At 44.7% G+C, this 20,947-nt stretch overlaps 1 protein-coding gene across 2 annotated transcripts in view; it reads left to right on the forward strand.

Moving 5' to 3' along the window:
* The first annotated feature begins 618 nt into the window (after positions 1 to 618).
* The window catches only part of Chst7 (carbohydrate sulfotransferase 7), a 42,568-nt gene continuing 22,239 nt past the window's right edge, over positions 619 to 20,947 (forward strand). Inside the window, exons 1-2 of one of the 2 annotated variants that reach the window (XM_048461479.3) lie at positions 619 to 2,281; positions 14,399 to 16,078. In XM_048461479.3, the coding sequence (XP_048317436.1) occupies positions 787 to 2,244 (1,458 nt within the window). In that variant the 5' untranslated portion in view covers positions 619 to 786 and the 3' untranslated portion in view covers positions 2,245 to 2,281; positions 14,399 to 16,078. Of the gene's footprint in view, positions 2,282 to 14,398; positions 16,079 to 20,947 lie in introns of those variants that run through there. The other variant, XM_048461478.3, reaches the window with a different exon arrangement.

Genomic DNA, 20,947 nt, shown 5'->3' on the forward strand with positions numbered 1-20,947 from the left:
AGTGCAAGTGAGTAAACTGAATGCTTGTAAAATGTGCACAACAGAACACTTAGAATTTCACAAAGGCTACTTGATTGTACCCATTAAATTTCTTGCATGAATCCAGCAATGTCTCTCTGCCTCCACCAACCACCACATAAGGTGCAGGCAGGTACCTTTTATCTTCACTGAGTGCTCTATCCAGAACTCCACAACACCCACTGCAGGGCTAAGGAGGGCACTGCGTGTAGATCATGACGAGTCATCATTTGTCTAGGACCAGGATGGCAAAACAAACAAACTAATCACCAACAATAAAACAGTGGTGTTCTCTGGGTAGGGTTCATGTCCAGTCACTGGGTACTCTCTACATACGTGACCTTCCCTCGCCTGAAGTCAGTTGGTTAATGAAGACTTAACTTCGTTTTGAAGGAGTTTGGGAGAAGTGGAATAAGGCTCCGTGCACCCCTGAGAGTGTCCCTGGCCTGTGGCAGCCTAGTCCAAATATGGCTAGGCTGTGAGCAAACCCGGGAGGCTAAGAGGGCGGGGAGAAGTTGCGGGAACTGTGGACAGGGCGGGCAGCTGCTGAACCAGCCAATGAGTGCTCTCAAGAGGTTGAGCCAAACAGAGCGAGCCAGCACCACCGCCTCCCAAGTTTCCTCTAGTGGACACACTGCCTGACCGCTCTGCTCCACCCAGCGCCGAGGGACCCGAAGAGGCGGGAGCTGCAGTTCCGAGGCAGAGGAGACAGCCACCAGGCGCCTGCTCTGCACTGGGCGAAGTGGGGGGAGGGGGGCTCGGTGAACTATGAAGGGCCGGCGGCGGAGGCGCCGAGAGTACTGCAAATTCACGCTGCTCTTGGTGCTCTACACGCTTCTGCTACTGTTCATCCCCTCTGTACTGGACAGTGGCAGCGAGCAGGACAAGGGCGTCAGGAACTGCCCCGGCCTGCAGCGCAGCTTGGGCGTATGGAGCCTGGAGGCGGCGGCGGCTGGAGAGCGTGAGCAGAACGCGGAGGTGAGATCCCGGGCCGAAGAAAACGCGGGTCTATACCCTGGGACCCCAGGCAACCTTAGCGCCGTCGGGGAGGCGGTGGCCCAGGAGAAGCAACACATCTATGTGCATGCCACCTGGCGTACTGGCTCGTCCTTTCTGGGCGAACTCTTCAACCAGCACCCGGACGTTTTCTACTTGTACGAGCCTATGTGGCATCTGTGGCAGGCGCTGTATCCTGGCGACGCCGAGAGCCTACAAGGCGCGCTAAGAGACATGCTGCGCTCCCTCTTCCGCTGTGACTTCTCTGTGCTGAGGCTGTATGCGCAACCCGGGGACCCCGCGGCGCGAGCAGCAGACTCGGCCAACCTCACCACGACTATGCTTTTCCGCTGGCGGACCAACAAAGTCATCTGCTCGCCGCCACTGTGTCCTGCCGCGCCCCTTGCTCGCTCTGAGGTGGGCCTCGTCGAGGACAAAGCCTGCGAAAGCAGTTGCCCGCCCGTCCCGCTCCGCGCCCTGGAGGCCGAGTGCCGCAAGTACCCGGTGGTGGTCATCAAGGACGTGAGGCTGCTCGACCTGGGCGTGCTGGTGCCCCTGCTACGTGACCCGGGCCTCAACCTGAAGGTAGTGCAGCTCTTCCGTGACCCGCGGGCGGTGCACAACTCACGCCTCAAGTCTAGGCACGGGCTGCTGCGCGAGAGCATCCAGGTGCTGCGCACGCGCCAGAGGGGCGACCGCTTCCACCGGGTGCTTCTGGCGCACGGCGTGGGTGCCCGTCCTGGAGCCCAGGCTCGTGCGCTTCCCTCCGCGCCGCGAGCCGATTTCTTCCTAACCAGCGCGCTCGAGGTGATCTGCGAGGCCTGGCTGCGCGACCTGCTATTCGCGCGCGGCGCGCCCACCTGGCTCAGGCGTCGCTACCTGAGGCTGCGCTACGAGGACCTGGTGTGGCAGCCCCAAGCCCAGCTGCGCCGCCTGCTGCGCTTCTCTGGGCTGCGGACGCTGGCCACGCTCGATGCCTTTGCATTCAACATGACGCGAGGCTCGGCTTATGGCGCAGATCGGCCCTTTCACTTGTCTGCCCGGGACGCCCGAGAGGCTGTGTACGCTTGGCGCGAGAGGCTGAGTCAAGAGCAGGTGCGTCAGGTGGAAACCGCCTGCGCCCCCGCCATGCGACTGCTGGCTTACCCTCGCAGCAGAGACGAGGGCGGCATGGATAGCGCCAGGGAAGGGGAAACACCTCTGGAGACCAAGGCCAACTGGGCCACGTAACACCCTGATCCCAAACCCTGCCCCAGGGCTGATCCAGGTAAGGTGGCTCTGGACAGAGCAGCTTGTAAGGAATGGTGTTGGAGAAAACAACTAGAGTGGAGAAAGGGAAGTTAGGGGACAGTGCTGTCCTGAATCACATGCTGTCAGAACACGTCCTGCTTCAATGGGTTCACTTACTTAGCCACCTCCCTTCTCAGAGGAAGACCTAGAGATGAAAGATGTGTAAATGTAGCTGAAGCAGCATCCAGAGCTCTCTGCTCTCCCATAGTCTCTTATGAGGTGTCAGAGGTCCAAAGGCAGTAAAGAAGCCTAAAGCATCCTAATGCAACTTGAGACTGGGAACTTACTGGAAGAGTGGAGCATAGGATTTAGAAAACCCTTTTGAGACTGATGGTTCTGAAACTGGTGGCTGTTTGTCCTGTGGGGCAGCCTTTTGCCATGGTGTCTGCTGCCAGAGGGGGAAACCAAAACCAAAAACAAGGTGTCATGGAAAAGTGGGGATTCTTCCCCCTACTTATTCTTAATTTTTCTGCCTGATATTTCGCCTCTCTTCTCCTCAGGCTCCAGAGCTCTCTTCTGAGTACTCAGCACGCAAGCACTTTCAGGCAACTCTTGTGACAGTTTATGCACATTTGTGTGACTCCAGCCCTATTTTAAACAAGTAAAACTGACATTTATTTTCACTGGCTTGTGTATGCCCTTCTCCCTTCCCGTCTCTCTTCTCCTTTCCCCTCTCTCTAGAGGGTGACTGCTGTTTGCAGGATATCTGACCATATCCCATTTGTATCAGGTCACAAAAGCTCCTTGGTCAACTTCCTCTAGTGCTCTAAGAAGGCTGGGCTGGGTTTTCCCCCAACTCCCTTGCTTCATTTTGATAGATGGGTGGGCAGTTAACAATTTGTCAAGTAAACCTCTTTTTTGTTGTTGTTGTTCATTCCCTGTGCATTGGTTTGCTAAAATAGCCTCAAACATGCTCTGTATGTGTCCAGTGTTGGGTTAACAGATGCTGTGTAACATTGGGCTGAGGGAAAGCTTGTTCTACATGATGCTCACCATAGTAATCTAGTCAGTGGCATGGGAATGCATTTCCCCAAACACTGTGAATTGCCTTCTGTACAGTGCAGACCAGAGGAGGAAGAAAAGGGAGAGAGGCCAGAAGTGACTTAAGTTTCCATTCATTCTTTTATAGTGTAATTCAGTATTCCCCTAGGATGGGATGGAGGGACAAAGTTTGAAGATGTTAATGAAAATGGATTTTTCTTTTTGGTTAATAGACCTAGGTTCAGGAAGTGGTTTCAGGAAACTGACTAACTGAATTTGTTTCTCCCAGTAATCAAGTCAGTTTCTGTAATTGCTAGGAAGTATGTGCTCTTTCCTGAATGCTACAGTGAAGGAAGGTAAGGTACTGAAAGACTCCTCATATTTTTTCTTAAAATTAGATTATTTATTTTACATCCTGACTGCAGTTTCCCCTCCCTCTTCTCCCATTCTCTCTCCCCACCTCCCTTCTGATCCTCCCCTAATCGAAGACTCATCTGTCTCTGTTTAAAAAGGGGCAGGCCTCCTAAGACTTGCAACAAAGCATGACACTTTAAGTTGCAGTAAAGCTAAGCACCTCCCCTTGTATTAAAGCTGGGCAAGGTAACTGAAGAATAGGTTCCCAAAAGCCAGACAAAGCATTAGACTCCACATCTTCTTTTTGTTTTTGACTCCCACATTGTAACAAAAACATCCTATCATCGGTTACTCCATATTTACAGATGGACTATAATGGATCCTAACTCACATTCCCAGGCCTCAGGAAACTCCTCCTGTGGGCGAAAGCTGAAGCGTTCTGTGGTTTTAAGATATGAGAAGCTCCCAAAAACCGTTTTCAACCTCCTCCCCATTTTTTTTTTTTTGACACACTGAATGATGCCTGGGGCCGGGAAATAGAAATGAGGATAGGGCACAAAGACTTTTTCCTCTAGGGAGTGCAAGTCTGTGTGGATGACAGTGACTGTGAATGGAGATGCTGCAGCTGCTGCTATTTGGAAGGTTGAAGGTGCTCCTCTGCAGGACTGCAGGCACATCTGGGTAGAAGTTTTAGGCTCTTGTAGATTTTGGTGACTGAACTCCTTTTCCTACATTGGACACTTAATATCAATGTGTGAATTTATTAAAATGCTTGTATTCCTGGCTTCTAGGAAGATAATCTGGTAAAACAGTCTTTCTCAGAACCCACCACTTACTAGACTCACTACTCACTGTCTAGAACTAACTCACATGGTCTGGCCTAGGCCAATAATTAGCATAAAGGAATGGAAGCCTCTTGAGTGGCTCTTATTAGCACTTCTCAGTCCTGGGTGAAAATTATAGTTGACTTCTTTGGTGAGTATGTTTCTAAAACCTTTTGATAATACTGCACTTTATATGTACCATGATCTTCCTTATTCATGCATACCTATGAGAAAATTTAATCTATAAATTAGACACATTAAAATATTAACAGCAATAATAAAATGGAATGCTTATAATAATGAATGATAATAAAAGTTCTATCAGTGTATTGTTTCTGGGGTGTCATAAGACAGATAGTGTATACACTGTGGATCAGTGTGAATATTCTAGACAAAGGATGGTTTGCATCTCAGATAGAACAGAGCAGGACTACATGACAGTTCATCCTGATACTCAGAGCAGTGGAGTAAAGCTTATACATGATTTCTGCAATTTTCAATTTCTATATCTTGACTGTGGTTGACAGTAGGTAATTGGAGTCTGAGAAAGAGAAACCATATGGGCTGGAGATATATATATATATATATATATATATATATATATATATATATATATATATATATTCAGCTGAGGAACTTTTAGAAAAATGCCTGGGTCCTCAACTCTGAGATGTTTGTGAGGTAGATCTTGGTGTTGGAGATAGAAATCATAGTCCAGCATATGTTATAAGCAGGTGCTCTACCATTGAGCTTCACCCCAGACACATTCAGTCTATGGTGGAGTCTCCAGACCCAAGCATTGGGGTTTCCAAAGCTCCCAAGGCAACTACTGTACAGCCAAACTGCAAACCACTTGGCTTGGATTAAAGATTCACTTCCTGGGCCAGACCACTGGCATGAGACCAAGATCAGAATGGGAACTCAATGACTCTTAATAAGCAGCAAACTCTGCCACAGTGTTTTATGTGAAAGAACTTAAAACTACAAAGTTCTTTGCAGATAAAGGTTTTATTATGAGAAGAGAAATTCCACCCAGGGCTTTTTATCGCCTGCGCATCTTCACATGTTTTGTTGTCTTTAGCTTCACATCTAAGAGTCCATCATTGCAGAAACACTATCTACTCCTGTTCTGTGCAGACTGCTGTGCTGTCCTGTCCTTTCAGTATGCCCCCCTTTGCCCTCTACCCTTGGTAGGATACAAAATGTCTTACAGTTCCTATTGCTGCAATGAAACACCGTAATCTAAAGGAAGTTGGGGGAGGAAACAGTTTATTTGGCTTATACTTTAGCATTGCTGTTTATCACTGAAGGGAGTCAGAACAGAAACTCAATCAGGACAGGTCCTGGAGGCAAGAGTTGATATAGAAGCCATGGAGGGGTGCTGCTTACTACTTTTCTCTACATGGTTTGCTCAGCCTGTTTCTTATAGAACCCAGGACCACCAGCCCAGGGATGAAGTGAGCCCTCCCCCATCAATCACTAATTAGGAAAATGTCTTACAGACAGAAGCATTTTTCTCAATTGAGGTTAACTTCCTTTCAGATAATTATAGCTTGTGTCAAGTTGGCAGAAATTAGCCAGCACACAAGACTCCATTCATACTGCCCCTATATGTGTGCATCTATGTGTGCATGTGAGTGTCTGTGCATACATACACATACTGACGATAGACCCAAAGCCTTAAGCATGCCGAACATACATTCTACCACAAGGCCCTAAATTTTTAGGTCTTTGATCTTGATAGGATATATGCTGCCATTGAAAGAAACTAGAGACAGAGACAGGTGTCCTGTAGTTTAAGTCCTAACAATTAGGAAACTTTCCTAGGAAATCATTCTAAACAAAAGAAATGACCAGCCACCACCGTTTTGGAACTCATTACATTTAAATCAGTGAACTGAACCCCAAAGTTCTATGCGAGATTATGTATTAATTATCACTGAAATGTCTACACTTGATTTAAACCCAGACTACTGAATAATAGGCATTTAAAAACACTGCTTCTATATAGAATCTTTATCAGTTTTGACTTTCAATAGCAAATTAAGCTGTGTACTGTGTTTGAGCCAAAGGCCAGGACATTAAGATGATGGTTTGAGATGGTGATGATGGTGTGTATATTTGTGTGCATATGCAAGCACATAGATAGGTTATAATTGTGTGTTCATACCAATAATAGGTAGATATGAATCATAGGGCTTCAGTATCACACAGATAGTTTTCTAAAATGTACCCATGTCCAAATCATTACTACCCCCTGTGAGTGAGATTTGTGCTTATTTTTGATTCAGACATTCTCTGAGTTCCTTCTGGGACTGTCTTCTTTGGCAAGATCCCTCAACTGATCCCTCCCTGGGTTTGGTGTTTGTTTAGGAAATGGTAATACTCTTCAAGTCTGGTGAGTGAGAGTTGGGAGGAAACTATTCCTGAAAAATGATGTGTAAGCCCAAAGTACTAACAGTCATTTCTTGACTTATATGAAATCAGTTTTGACATTAGGACACAGGAACCCAGGCTTTGGGATCTGGGTCTCTTGGTTGATACTTTATTAAGTATAAGAGGTCATTGACTGAGGATGTGGCTCAGTCATCAAGCAATGAAAAACAGCAAACAAACAAACAAAAAACCTAGAACAACTTAAATGTCCTACCTACAGTGTGGCATCAGGAACTAGGTGAATATGTCATTTCTACAATAAAATATAATAAAGTCACAGAAAAACAAAAAACATAGAAAAATCACCAAAATACTAAATGTGGTGGGAAAGTACAGGATAATAAATATAGTTTAGTTTTACTTATGTATTAAGATGCCAATATATTTTATTTAAATTTGCATGAAACATAACAAGAACTATATTAGTTGATTCTAGGAATGGAGACTGGTGGGTTTTCATACTGTTTTGTGCTATCAAACTCTTTTCTTACCACATGCTTCTATAATTTCTGTACATTTGACAGATACTGGTTTAATAAAACTAGTTTTTAAAAATAGCGTGAGCTTGTTTAATCACCCTGAAATATAGAGCTGAGATGAGGAGAAACATATGTTTAGCAGGGAACACAGTGCACAGAATAGGCACTTAAGAGCATCACAACACTTTGGAATCTTTTGGGAATCCTCATTCTACACCCCTCCCCATATGCTGGGAATGAAACCCAGGGCTTTGCCCAGAGCTAGACAAACTCCCAGCTCCTTACAATTATTAAAATAGCATTCAGATCATTCTATAAAAGTTTGCTTTTAGTTTTGGCTGAGGTTTTTTCTCATGAATACAAATTCAATATAAATAATTGGAAGTGATTCTTTCTAAATACACAAGCAGCTTATTTAGAATTCTTTAAATATGCCTCTTCTTAGCCTGCTCCCAGCATGAGCAGTCCAGAGGGAATGAAACTAAAGACACTCTCTGACCTTGTGATGTGTGTCTGACATTCTGGTCCAATGTGGTGGCTCCGAAGCAAAGCTCAGTCTCTCATGTCTTCTGACTTCCCATCCTCTTGGTTCCAAATGGAACTGAAGGAACTAACCCTAACTGAAAACAGTGTCTCTGCTTGATTGCAGTATAGAATAAGATTCATAGAGACTAAGAAACAGTTCGGGCCAAAGTTCAAGAACACTGGGAAGTGGAGGATTGTTTGGAAGCTGAACAGGAAGCGTTTTAGTTGGAAAAAAGTTGCAGAGCTCAGTGATGTTTCCATGAAAATTAGAATCCTTCAGCTCTGCTCCCTTCCCCTTTCATGGACAGGCATAAAGTCAACAGCCACACCAATATTTCTGCAGCTGGCCTTCCTCATAATAAAGACCATGCTGCTAGAGGCTGAGAATAAATTAGAATGCTAGCCAGTGGTGAATATTTTGAAGTACAGAGGGTAGAGGCTAAGAAAGAGGACCACCACAGTTTGACCTGAGCACTGATTGCATGCTGGGTCAACAGATCTCCCATGAGATGAACAGGACAGTCAGTTCTGCCTAGAATCACATCCCAAAACAGGCATAGAGGTGACATGTTTTTAATTATAGATTTGAAGCCTTTTCTGTAAAATATTACCTTACAGCTGGGGTGTCAAGGTGCTAGGATGGCAATCTCATGGAAGCACTTTCTTAATTGAAGTTCTTTCTTCCCAGACTCTAGCTTGTGTGAAGTTAACAGGAAAAAAAAAAAACTAACCAGGACATTAAGTGATAATGAATGTTTTCCAAAAACAGTAGGTTTTAGATACAGAAAGACTAATAAGAATATGTTTGGCTAAGAAATCCAAAAACTTTATTCAGTTTTGACCACTAGTGCCATTTGTTCATTTAATCATCAATCTAGATGACTATATGCACAATGGAAATTGTATTACAGGCCAAATTTTATAGATAAAGTTAAATATTATTCATTAAATTGGTTCTACAAATACTATAAAATGTAGCAGGAATGTCACAGACATGAGTAATTTTTTAATAGAAATTTTTTCTACTGTTAAAGCAGTGCTATTTGTGAGGGAAAACTTCAACCCAATGGGAAAATAGACAAACTTAGCATTTAGATAAAATCTAATCAGATTGGATGCCAAAATCTACCAGTCCCAAAACATAGCATTTGCCTCAAAGGAAACTTTTGGAGCTAAATATGTGTGATCATGGCACCAGAATATAGATTCAGGCTCATCACAAGTATCAGTATGATAGCAGTTTTATGAAGTTTTTACAGTAACAGAACCACAAGAACAAACTATAAATCAAAGCAGTTTCAAGATCCATTGATGGAAATATTACAGCAAAGGGGAGAAATCTGCTATAGGTCACAAATGCATTCTGATAACATTCTTAGCATTTGAGTTGCTGGAAGCTAAAGGTCTCTTTGTCCATCCTAAAACACTGTTACCTAATGATCACACTATGGATTAACATTCAAGCACCAGTGAATGGCTATTAAGGAAAGTAAAGATAGCAAGGTAATTTGCCTCTGGCTGTATAAAATTCTGGCTCTCCACAGCTACTGAAGTTGTTCTGATCAGTTAATCAGCCTTATAGAGCATGTAGCACACAAGTGCTGCTTTTTTCCCTGGCAACTTTAGTTCACACTGGTATGGAAACCAAATGGCTCCCTGAATAGGTCTAAACTCTGGTCACTTCCCAGACTTATGCCCTTAGTCTTCTCATCCTTAGTGGTGGCTGGTGAACATCTGCTGATGGACCCATCTGAGTACATATTATAAAATATTTGCTCAATTCCTTTACTTCAGTTGAGAGAGCAATTTGTTCAAAAAAGCAACCATCATGCCAATGGAAATGATATCTGAAAACTCTTCAACAAAATGACAACACTGTCAAACAGGCAAGCTCAGCTGTTTCTCACTTGTATTGTTTTTGATGTTTCTTAGTTTTAGTTTTAAAACTGAAGCATATTGGTTGCAGATTTGACTCAGTTGTAGAGCACATGCTTAGCATACGTGAGGCTCTGAGTTCAGAACCCAGCAAACAAAAATACATAAAACCTAAGGATTGGTGATTGAAGGAAGAGATGACTCTTGCAGAGGATCCAGGTTCAGTTCCTAACACACAAACCAGGCAGCTTGAATCCACTGTAACTCCAGTGGTAACTTTTGTGGTACACAAAAACTCATGTAGGCATGTACACAACAATGTCAGTTTTATTAATACTCACTTGGTGTGCATTCATTTGTTCTCAAGTAAGGTTAGAAATTTGGGGAATTTTTAGTTGCAGATGTTAGGAATTTTTCCTAACATGAGCTCTCTGTCGACACAAAATCCCAATCAAGCCAAATCAAAGCAAGCCAAATTAAAAAATATCCAGGTTTAATGGGATTCCTGTGCTCTAGGGTAGCCCCGAGGGGTAACTGGGAGGCTGCAAATGTGACCAACAGGAGGAAGAAGGGACCACATGTTTCTCTTTTGGGAGTTCACTTAAGTACCCTGACCCCCCCCCCCCAGGGAGGGGTCAGGACCTGGCATGCTGGGATTTGAAATCCAGACTAATACAACTCTCAGACCTGGGGGCTAGGATAGATGTGAGGGGCTGAGGTCTACCCTCCCAACTTAACATTCCAGACTCTTTGGATATAGGGATAACAGGAAATTGAAGTGATAATTATAGGCTCTCTAGGGAAAAGGGGCATTGACAAAAGTCTGGCTACTTTCTGCCGGTATAGGGCAACGTGGAGAAGGGGAGACCTAGGTGTTGGTGGGTCCACGCTCAGCAAGAGGTGTGGCTGGAAAGGCATCCCATGTACTGTCATCCCAGAGATGTTCCCTGGGGGAGATGAGAAGGCAGATGTCTAGGAAAAACATATTGTTATTACCAAAGATGAGTGTGCCAGAATGAGGAAAGGTAGGCCATTCATTGTGGCATCCTGGAAAACCGGAGGGTGGAAGGTCCTGTCTGCTGGACAGACCAAGTGTCCTGAGTAGGTGCCCGCTTGAGCCTGGAGAGATGGTACCAGCATGGGTGTCCCAAGAGCTTGGCAGCTGAGGGGTTGGTGAGGATTACCATGTGAGGTCCTGTCCATCGAGGTTTGAGAGACCTAGGAGTTAACTGTTTGAGGAGTACTCTGTCCCCTAGGGAGAGCGGGGCAGGTTTAGGGGCATTAGGGTCCTCTGGTGTGGTGGCAGGGAGACAACTGTCAGTGTGTGAACAGAGAAGGAACCTTAAAAGGGAGAGGTAGGGTAGGTACCCCCAGTGGAGGAGTTTGGAAGGTGATGGTTAAGGAGAAAGGGCCTGCCATAAAGCAGCTCAAAAGGGCTCAGGCCCATAGGGGAATGTGGGGTGGCCCTGAGGTGAGTACAGGCAATGGGGAGAAGGGCCAAGATAACCTGAGTTCAATGGAGAGCTTGGCTAGCTGTTGTTTGGTGAGTCCATTGGCCCTCTCCACCTTTCCGAGGATTGTGGATGGTAGGAGGTGTGGAATTTCCAGGAGATATTGAGAGCTTCTGACACAAGCTACATGACCCTGGAAGTGAAGACTGGTCCATTGTCCATCTGGGTGGTTCTTGGGACAACAAACTGAGGAATGATGTGGTCCAGGAGTACCTGAGCCACCACATCCACTGTTTCCCTGGAGACCGGAACCGCTTCTGTCCATCCTGTGCAAGTGTCCACAAGTGTTAAGAAATAACGAAGTTTTTATTTTGGTTCTTTTTTTTTTTATGAGCAGGCATATGAGTGAAATCAACCTGCCAATCTTTGCCCAGTTGGTGTCCGTGAAGCTGGTGTAGAGACTGATGTATGTGGAGAGCCCCTTGTGGGTGGCCTGGGCACACGTCTGGCAGGAGGAGTGAACCTGTAAAATAGAATCTCAGAGATGGGTGGGGTAAAAAAGGGGCTCCAAGAAGCAGAACAAAGCTTTGTGGAAGTGGCTAAGGATTTCTCTTCCCAGTAAAGGTGCTGGGTGAGCTGTTATCACTAAGAATTTGAGAAAAATTGTCCTGCGAGAATGCAGGGCAGTGGCAGAGTTTTAAGTGGGGAGGAACAGGTCTTGTCTACCCCCAGAACTGAAATTGGTGAGGGGAACATAAGGCCTGAGTGAGATTAAAAGTAATGGACTTACCTGCTACCTGCCGTTTTACCCTAGGCTTGGATAGGGTTACAGGATAAACCAAGTCTGGGCAGCATCAATCCTCTGCAAGGCTGAGAAGTTCAAAGGCTGGCACAGTTTCACTTGCCGATGTTGGTGAGGCTAGACCTCCGTGGCAAAGCATAGAGGACAAGCCTGCACGGGGGCATTGTGATTTCCAGTGTCCAGGCTGCTGGCAGATAGGGCATATCCTCAGAGGAGGTGTAGTGCAATATCGTGCCACGTGACCATTTAGGCCACACTTGAAATAGCTTGCCTGTGAGGTTGACTTAGGCTGGACTCTATCAAAGTAGAGCCTCGTGGTTGGCTTCCTTTGTCCCCCTTCCTGTGACCTTAGAGCAGCCGCTAAGGCTGTAGATTGTTACAACAACTTTAAAGGTCATTTTTACCAATTCCCGTATAGGGGTTTGGTGCCCCTCCTCAACCTTTCTTAACGCTTTCCGAATATCTGGTGCTGACTGAGAAATAAAATGGGTAAGCAGAAGGATTAGTAGTGAAGGAACCTAGCCCCTTTTCTATCTGAGAGAGATCTGGAAGAGAAAAGGGAACACAGGGAGGATTGGGAAGGTAGGGAGATGAGGCAGGAGGGGGAGGGGAAGGTGGGTAAGGTGGAAGTTGACCTTGAACCAAGGGAGGGGGTAGATGGGGGAAGGAGAGGAATGTAGAGAATGTAGTTCCACGAGAGGGGGGGGGGGGGTTGGGTAGTATGGGCTTGAGGGAGTGAGGAGGGAGTGTCTCGCAGCACCATGCAGCCAGAGGCACTGGCTACTAAGGAAGGGGTGAGAGTGCAGGGCCCAAAAACCATGGACATATGTAAGCTCTGTCCATTTGTCTTTATGGCGGCAAAAATTTTCAAGGTCCCAGAGGACGGTTGAAGCCAAATCTTAGTGCATAGGGAAATTAGCCATTTGGGACAGATGGTGTCAGACAGTCTCAATTTAAAAAGATTTTGTAGGAGGCATCCCAAGGGAGACAGTGAATCTGGCTTTAAACTGCAAGTGCCTATTTTAAAGTCTATGCCCAACCAAGTGGCCTAAGCCTATTACAACATGTCCGCTAAAACAGCTGTTAGGCCTAATGGGGCCATGGAAATTGAAAGCTAGGTGTCCCTGGAGCAAACAAAGTCCATCTCAGCCAAGTCCAGTCTTGCTGGTCTGGCCGCTCCTGGGATCAAACTCTTGGCACAAGCTCACGGCTTCAACAAGAGACCAATAATCGATAAAAGAAGTACAAATGGGTCCCCCCAAAACCTTATAGGATAGACAAGAAAAAGGGACTCACCAAGACACAGCGGCTGTAGCCCAGGAACCAGTTTTAGCGTGTTGTGTGGAGTGCAGATTCACTGGACTTTAGACACTTGGCCTAGGGCCACATGAAAAGGGCTGCCCTACCCAGTGGGGCCTCCAGATGTTGGGAATTTTTCCTAACATGAGCTCTCTGTCAACACAAAATCCCAATCAAGCCAAATCAAAGCAAGCCAAATTAAAAAATATCCAGGTTTAATGGGATTCCTGAGCTCTCGGGTGGCCCCCCAAGCAGGAACCGGGAGGCTGCGAACTTGACCCTTGACCGCTAGGAAGAAGGAAAAGGTACCATGCGTTTCTCTTTTGGGAGTTCACTTAAGTACCCCGTGGGAGTGGTCCTGACCTCCCCAGGGAGGGGTCAGGACCTGGTATGCTGGGATTTGGAGTCCAGACCAATACAACTCTCAGGCCTGGAGTCTAGGATAGATGCGAGGGACTGGGTTCTATGTTCCCAATTTAACAGCGGAGATTATAATAAGATTGAAAAATGTTATTATTTCATTCTACTCCATTGGAGGAGAGATAATGGGCATTTAATTTTGGCCTTGGTCAATCCCAGGACTTGAGTGATCTAGCAATTGAAGTTTAACTCTTAATTCCTCTAATGATGGCCTAGATAGCAGAGATAGACAGGCCAAGGTCTTCTCAGCCATTCTCTGGGGCTACCTAGGTCCCTTGTTTCCCCTACCCTCCACATGCACTCCCTAGGTAATGGTTTTCTGCTTTGATTTCTGACTCAACCCATTTTTTGACCTGAAAGTTGTTTCAAATTAAATAAGTCTGAGACCGTGGTGAACTAGTGCAGACATTAACCAGCAGTCTCTTGCCACTGTCACTTTTCAGACTGAAAGTCTAGAAATTATGTTTGACATTTATATTGCTTGATGTCCATTTCCGGGATATCTCTCTCTCTCTCTCTCTCTCTCTCTCTCTCTCTCTCTCTCTCTCTCTCCCTCTGTGTGTGTGTGTGTGTGTGTGTGTGTGTGTGTGTGTGTGTGTGTGTGTTTCTATCAACAAACTAACCATTTCTAATTATACTTTGTTTCAGAGTCACACTGAAGATATCCTGGTGCCCCCACATTGTTGGCATTTTGAGAATTATCTTATCATTGCCTCTAAGCAAGTCCCTTACAACAAAACAATTTAATGGCTCTATTGTCAACATTATCAGTCATTTCCTTTTTCCTTGGCTCAGTAGTTCACTGATTTGAAGTGCAAGCAGGAAGATTAAGAAAGCTTTACCTGGGCTATCAGATAAGCCTCAGATGTTAGTGCCATTCATAGTATGGTTCTCAATGGAGTAGTTAAGTGAAGCCTCCACCAGAACTCCTGTCCATTGAAATGGAGACTACCACACTTGCCAACCCATTTGCTCTGGAAGTGGTCCTGGAGGAAGGCTGTGACAATAAGCCGGGAAGTAGTAACATAGCCCTGAGGATGGAACTTGCTGAATACCCGGAAATCTCTGCTCTCAGCCCAAGTGTTAAGTGCCAGCCCTCACTTTGAGCATCTGTTAAATAGCTTTAGGTGGCTGGTCTCCATGGTTCCTCACCTGGCATGAGTAGGTGAAGAGGAACAGGAAAAGAACCCATACTCTGCAGGCAAGACCAGAAAATTTGAAAGGAAAAAAGGCACGTCAAAACTTAGAAGTGGAACATCTATGGGAGCAGTGAGATCTACTTGGCAGGATTGTGGCTCCTTACCTGACCTGAAAGAGACCGAAGACCACAGAGAAAGATGGAGCACCAAATTCAGTTGGTTGAGCCTTCTGTCCTAAAACTTTAAAAACAGCAGGAAGTTGATTCTTACCCCTCCCCCTCCTAGCTTCAAAGGTTGGAAATAGTATGGTTAAAACACTAAGCCTACCTTCCTGAGTTATTCTGCTACAGCAGGAGAACTTCAGCAGGGCCAAAAGCCTGCGATCCAGGCCACACAACTGCAGCATACCCAGAAGGCAGTTTCTTTTTGATGGCACTGAGGTTATAAGTAGGCCAGCTCATTGGAATTGGATTGATTTTAAAAGAAAAAAATTTATTTTAGAAAGTGAAAACTAATTTGTGATTTTATTGAATATTAAAGAATGACCTCATATGTCAATGCCATGTATTAAAGCCAACCCTTTTAACATGTGTTTCTCAAAACAATAACATGTAGAAACCTCTTTGATTTTTTTACACTAGTTGCCCTGTCTTTTATTAATGGTTTGTACGCTGTTATCATTCAAGCTAGATTTCTAATAATTTAAACCTATGTACAACCAGAGGGTCTATATTAATTTCAGATAGTATGCCAAATGTTTTCATGCTCCCCAGATTCTAGGTCAAGAAATTTATGAGCTTAGCATTGAATTTTTTATTGTTTCCCATGTGCTGGCTAGAAAACAGGAGAAAGTGAGCTGCTGGGGTCAGTGTAGCTTGTTGATCAGTAGAGTGTTTAATTTAGAAGTATACGCCAAATTTCATCTTTCATTGCTCTGTATGAACATAGCCCCATTATATTCTTACATTGGAGTGTAGGAGTTGGAGAGATGGTCCAGTGGTTAAGAGCACTAGCTCTTCTTTTAGAGAGCCCAGGTTTATTTCCAGAACCCATATGGCAGTTCACAACTGTCCATAATTCCAGCCCCAGCAGATCTGACATGTCTTCTGACTTACATATGTAATACTTGTTATAAACATAGTGTACATGTAAGCAAAATACCTAACAAATAAAATTAAAATTAAACTAATTGGAGTATGGAGCTAATTAAATTCTTAATATCTATATCTAAGATATATTAAGTGTAATAGATTTTGGGGAACATCACACCAAGCAACTTTTCAGGTAGATTTTCAAAATGTTAAAGGTGTACTTTCTATGCTAACTAAAAACATTTTTTTAAAAAACAGTAAGTTGTATGTGGTAGCACATGCCTGTAATCCCAGTATTTGAGAAGAAGGAGAAGTTAGAGTTCCAGGTTATCCTTGGCTTCATAGCTAATTTGAGGCTAGTTTGGTGTTATGGTAAAAGTAAAGAGGCACCATTCCCTGAGTGGCTTCAGTGGGCAGCAGATCCCGAGACCACAGCGGGCTACGAAGGTACCCGGTCCCAGACAGGGAGCCGTGGGTCAAGTGAGAGACAGAGACCTATGAGGCACACCATGCAGAGAAAGTGGGTATTCATTTAGTGGGTTATGGAGAGGAAATGAAAAGGGGAAGGGGAGAAGGGAGAAGAGCATAGAGAAAGAGAAACACACACACACACACACAAAGGATGGGGAAGGGGAGAAATGGGAAGGGAGAGAGGCAGAAGCTGCTTTTTTGGTAGAGAGACAGAAAAGGAAAGAACTCAGACTGGAAGCAGAAGGAAGATCTGCTTGCCTCAGCAGATGGGGGAGGGAGTGGGTGGGGTTTGTCTCTTAAAGGGACAGAACAAACCATTACATTCCTATCTCTTTTTTATAATAAAAAAAAGCAGGAGGTTAGGCACAACAGGTTAAAGGAATTGGGGCAGCGGGTTCTCAAGACTGCTTCCTGCTCATCTGTGTGCAGGGCGGGGGGGGGGGCTGAGAAATCTGAGTGCTGGTCACATCCTGGCATACCTGGTCTCTTTGCTCCTGTCTGATGTTTGTGTTATGGAAATGTCTGGTGTCTCTTACACCTGTTTCAGGTATTGGCAGAACAGAGAACATTAAGTTTAGGAAAAAAAAATAAGGTGGATCCTTCAATTTGGCTCCCTGGAACTCACAAGGATTCTTTGGGTTTGTGAAAACATAAGTTTTAGACATATGCATTGGATATTTAGACATATATAGTAGGATATTTATGTCAGAATAACTGTGACAGATATTTTTGAACAATGAAAGATCTTATTAAGACTATAGAAGGCAACATGAGAGAGAAACTTGATTAACTTGTATTTGTCCTCACACCTTTATAACATGCAGGTACACATCTTAATAACTTGTATTTGTGTTTTACTGAAACTTGTTTGGTGAGGCTGTCCTTTTAAACTAACAAAACCTCTCAGCTGTCAAATTGCATCAGAGATCTTTGAGAAGGATGAAATTTTACTTGAATTATTGATTTAAAACAACAGAGAACTTAATTGGTTGGCACCCAGAGCTACTCCTCAGGGTAGATAGAGATCCTCCATGTTTGCTGAGGATCATATTTGCCTTTTGCTGTTTAACACAGGGCCTGCCAGGCTCCAAAAGATCCTGTGGGCTAAGAAATTTATAGGAAGATAAGCTTACCTTGATCTCAGCAGCTAGGCTATCAATTCTAGCAATTTGGTCCACCGTCTGGTGATCTTCAGTTTAGATGAAAGACAGTTTTTCCCAGTGGTCAGTGCTTGGCAATTGAAGCAAATTGCAGATGGACGTTTTTCTGTGCATTTGTCTTCTGACTTCTTTGAAGGAAGTAGAGTGCTGCTGCTAGGAACCAACCTGTCTCTTTTTGTTATGGAAAGTCTTTTAATAATTAAATATTTAAATGCCGTATTCCCCAGATCTCTGAGGAGTTGAGGGCTGTTTACTCGGTATAGATGAGTTATAACTACAGTATAGAATCTGCCTGGAGAGCTGAGCCTGAGCTTGACTGTACAGGTAAAGCAGGGTTGGATTAAGAGACTTATAAGTACGTACCAATTTAAAACATAGGATTTATTGCTTTGTAGTCTGGAATGAGATACAATGAACAGACAATTATAACATCTAACAGTAAACATAGGCATATTTAAATACATATACACAGAGAGAGAGAGAGAGAGAGAGAGAGAGAGAGAGAGAGAGAACAGGAATTGGGCAAAGTGGGTGCTTTTGGTGGGTCCTACCAAAGTCATTCACTGCACAAAACACACATGTAACAGAGTCAGCACCGGGAACCAGGCAGGAAATACCTCAGTAAATATGGCAGGACTTGGTCACCTGACTTGGGTATCAGTTAAGATGGCAGTGAAGTCACCTGACCTCAGTTAAAATGACAGTAAGGTCTCCTAACCTCAGTCAAAATGGCAGCAGTCACATGTTGTATGGAGAAGTTTTTTTTGAACCGCAGGAAATTTAAATATAATAACAAGAGAGACCTAGAGGCATGATCTGCCCTATTGCTGAGCTGCCACACCACAAGCCATGGCAGGGAGCAAAGGCTGGAATTGAAAACAGTTGCCTCTCTGATCCAACTAATCTTGTCGTTTCCATGGGATCAGCGGTAGTGGTGGCAGGGATAGTTTGAGGAAAAGCAGAGTGGGTGGGACACCAGCAGAGCATTTACAGGCGGGTGGCTGATAGTTTGAGGGTTTATACCATAGCTGAAAACATGAAAACGGCGAACAAACACCACAGGGCCTATAGAAGGACATCTCCTCTCTACAGGTATGTCAGGGGGAGTAAAGCCTGACTGGCTCTGGTCTGAGTGACTCGGAAACCAGAGGCTAGAGGCTGCTGTGAGTGGTCTCTCACAGCAAGGACCACTGATAAGTGGTTCAAAAGAAAACCAAAGAAAAAGGAAAATCCGAGGGACTCTGGGCCCCAAGGCAACCACACTACTCAGCATGTTCAGTGCTAGCACAGATGGACTAACCCTGGGTTGTCCGATCATGTTTTTAGCTATGGGAAGCAACCCGAGATGACTGTCAGTGATGGGCTCAACTATAGCAGTGAAGGCTGTGATTGACTGACTGGAAGGGGAAAACTCACCACTGAAGCTGCTGGTGTGTGTAGATGTCAGCATTCAGGCAGAGATGTTGTAAAGAAACCTCGTTCCTGAGCCCAGGGTTCCACATTTCCTCAGCCAGCCCACCCATGGGCAGGAGGAAAGGTGGAGAGAGCCTGGCTGAGTCACAAGGACCAATGTTGTGGTAAAAGTAAAACGCTGCAGGTTCCTGAGTGGTTGGAGTGGGCAGCGGGCCATGAGACCATGGCAGGCCATGAAGGTAGTCCATCCCAGGCAGGGAGCCATATGGCAGGTGAGAGACAGAGACCTATTAGGCACATCATGCAAAGAAAGTGGGTGTTTATTTAGTGGGTTATGGAGGGGAAAGGGAAAGGGGGAAGGGGAGAAGGGAAAAGAGCAGAGAGAGAGGGAGAAAGAGAGAGGGGGAAGGGGAGAAGGGAGCGAGGCAGAAGCTGCCTCTTTGGGAGAGAGATAGAAAAGGAAAGGACTCAGGCTGGAAGCAGAAGGAAGATTTGTTTGCCTCTGTGGATGGGGGAGGAAGTGGGCAGGGCTTGTTTCTTGAAGGGACAGGACAGACCATTACACTTGGTATATATGAGAACCTGTCTCAAAAATAACTAAGTAAAAAGTTATAAAAACATTTGGACATAAAAATGTTTAATAAAAGGATGCAAATATTGTATGGTCCAGGGGTTGAGCTGAGAGTACTTTTCATAAATGATTATTAGGAAATGAGTCTGACTTGGCAACATTTAATACTTGGTTAGTCACTGACAAGACTGTGTTCTTGCCAAACTAATTTCTGGGTCCTTAAAGTAACCCAAGTGACATGCTGAACACACCATACAAAGAAACAGTGATAAGAAATTTTTCTTGACTTTCCTCTTTGAATATTTATAAACTCACAGGAAGTTTCACAAAAACCATACTCAGGTACAGTGTATACTTCACCTATTTCCCCCCAAGGGGGATGTCTTACAAATAGATTAACATCAATACTACGAAATTATTGGTATAATCTAAAACTTAACATTCTACTTTCAAGTTTTGATTACACTTTATATATATATATATATATATATGTGTGTGTGTGTGTGTGTGTGTGTGTGTGTGTGTGTGTGTGTATACATGCACATATGCAGAGATCTGTGTGAATGCATCACTCACAAATTTCTGTAAACACCATTATATCCAAGACAGAATCAATGTATCAACACAAAGAAATTGTAGTGGCAACTGGTTGTAGTTGTATACCCTGTCCAATCCTACCATTTCCCATGACAAATACTAATTTGTTCCCCATTTCTATGATGGTTTTATTTTCAAGAATGTCTGTATGATCTGGCCAGTGATGGCACATGACTGTAATTCCAGCACTCAGGAGGCAAGGGCAGGTAGATCTCTGTGAGTTCAAGGCTAGCCTAAAAGACAGAATGAGTTCCAGTCAAAGATACATAGAGAAACCCAGTCTTGAAAAATGAGAGGGGGGGAGAGGAGAGGAGAGGAGAGGAGAGGAGAGGAGAGGAGAGGAGAGGAGAGGAGAGGAGAGGAGAGGAGAGGGGAGGGGAGGGGAGGGGAGGGGAGGGGAGGGGAGGGGAGAGGAGAGGAGAGGAGAGGAAAGGAAAAAGGAAATTCTGTGTGAGGGTGTCAGATCCCCTGGAACTGGAGTATAGACAGCTGTGAGCATTGAACTTGGGTCCTCTTAGAGAGAAATCCATGGTCTTAACCACTGAGCCATCTCTCCAGTCCAATTTCAATCTTCTTTATGGCTGGATCAAATCATTTTGTATGTACACCACAGTCTCTTTATCCATTGATCCATTGATGGACACTGGGGTTGATTCCATATGTTGGCTATTGTGAATAGTGCTGCACTAAGTATAAATGTACAAGCATCTCTGGGGTTTGGTCACATGTCAGGTGTAACTCGTCATTGGTTTATG

The sequence above is a fragment of the Myodes glareolus genome, chromosome X, assembly GCF_982192425.1.
Source record: "Myodes glareolus chromosome X, mMyoGla1.1, whole genome shotgun sequence".
Taxonomy (NCBI): domain Eukaryota; kingdom Metazoa; phylum Chordata; class Mammalia; order Rodentia; family Cricetidae; genus Myodes; species Myodes glareolus.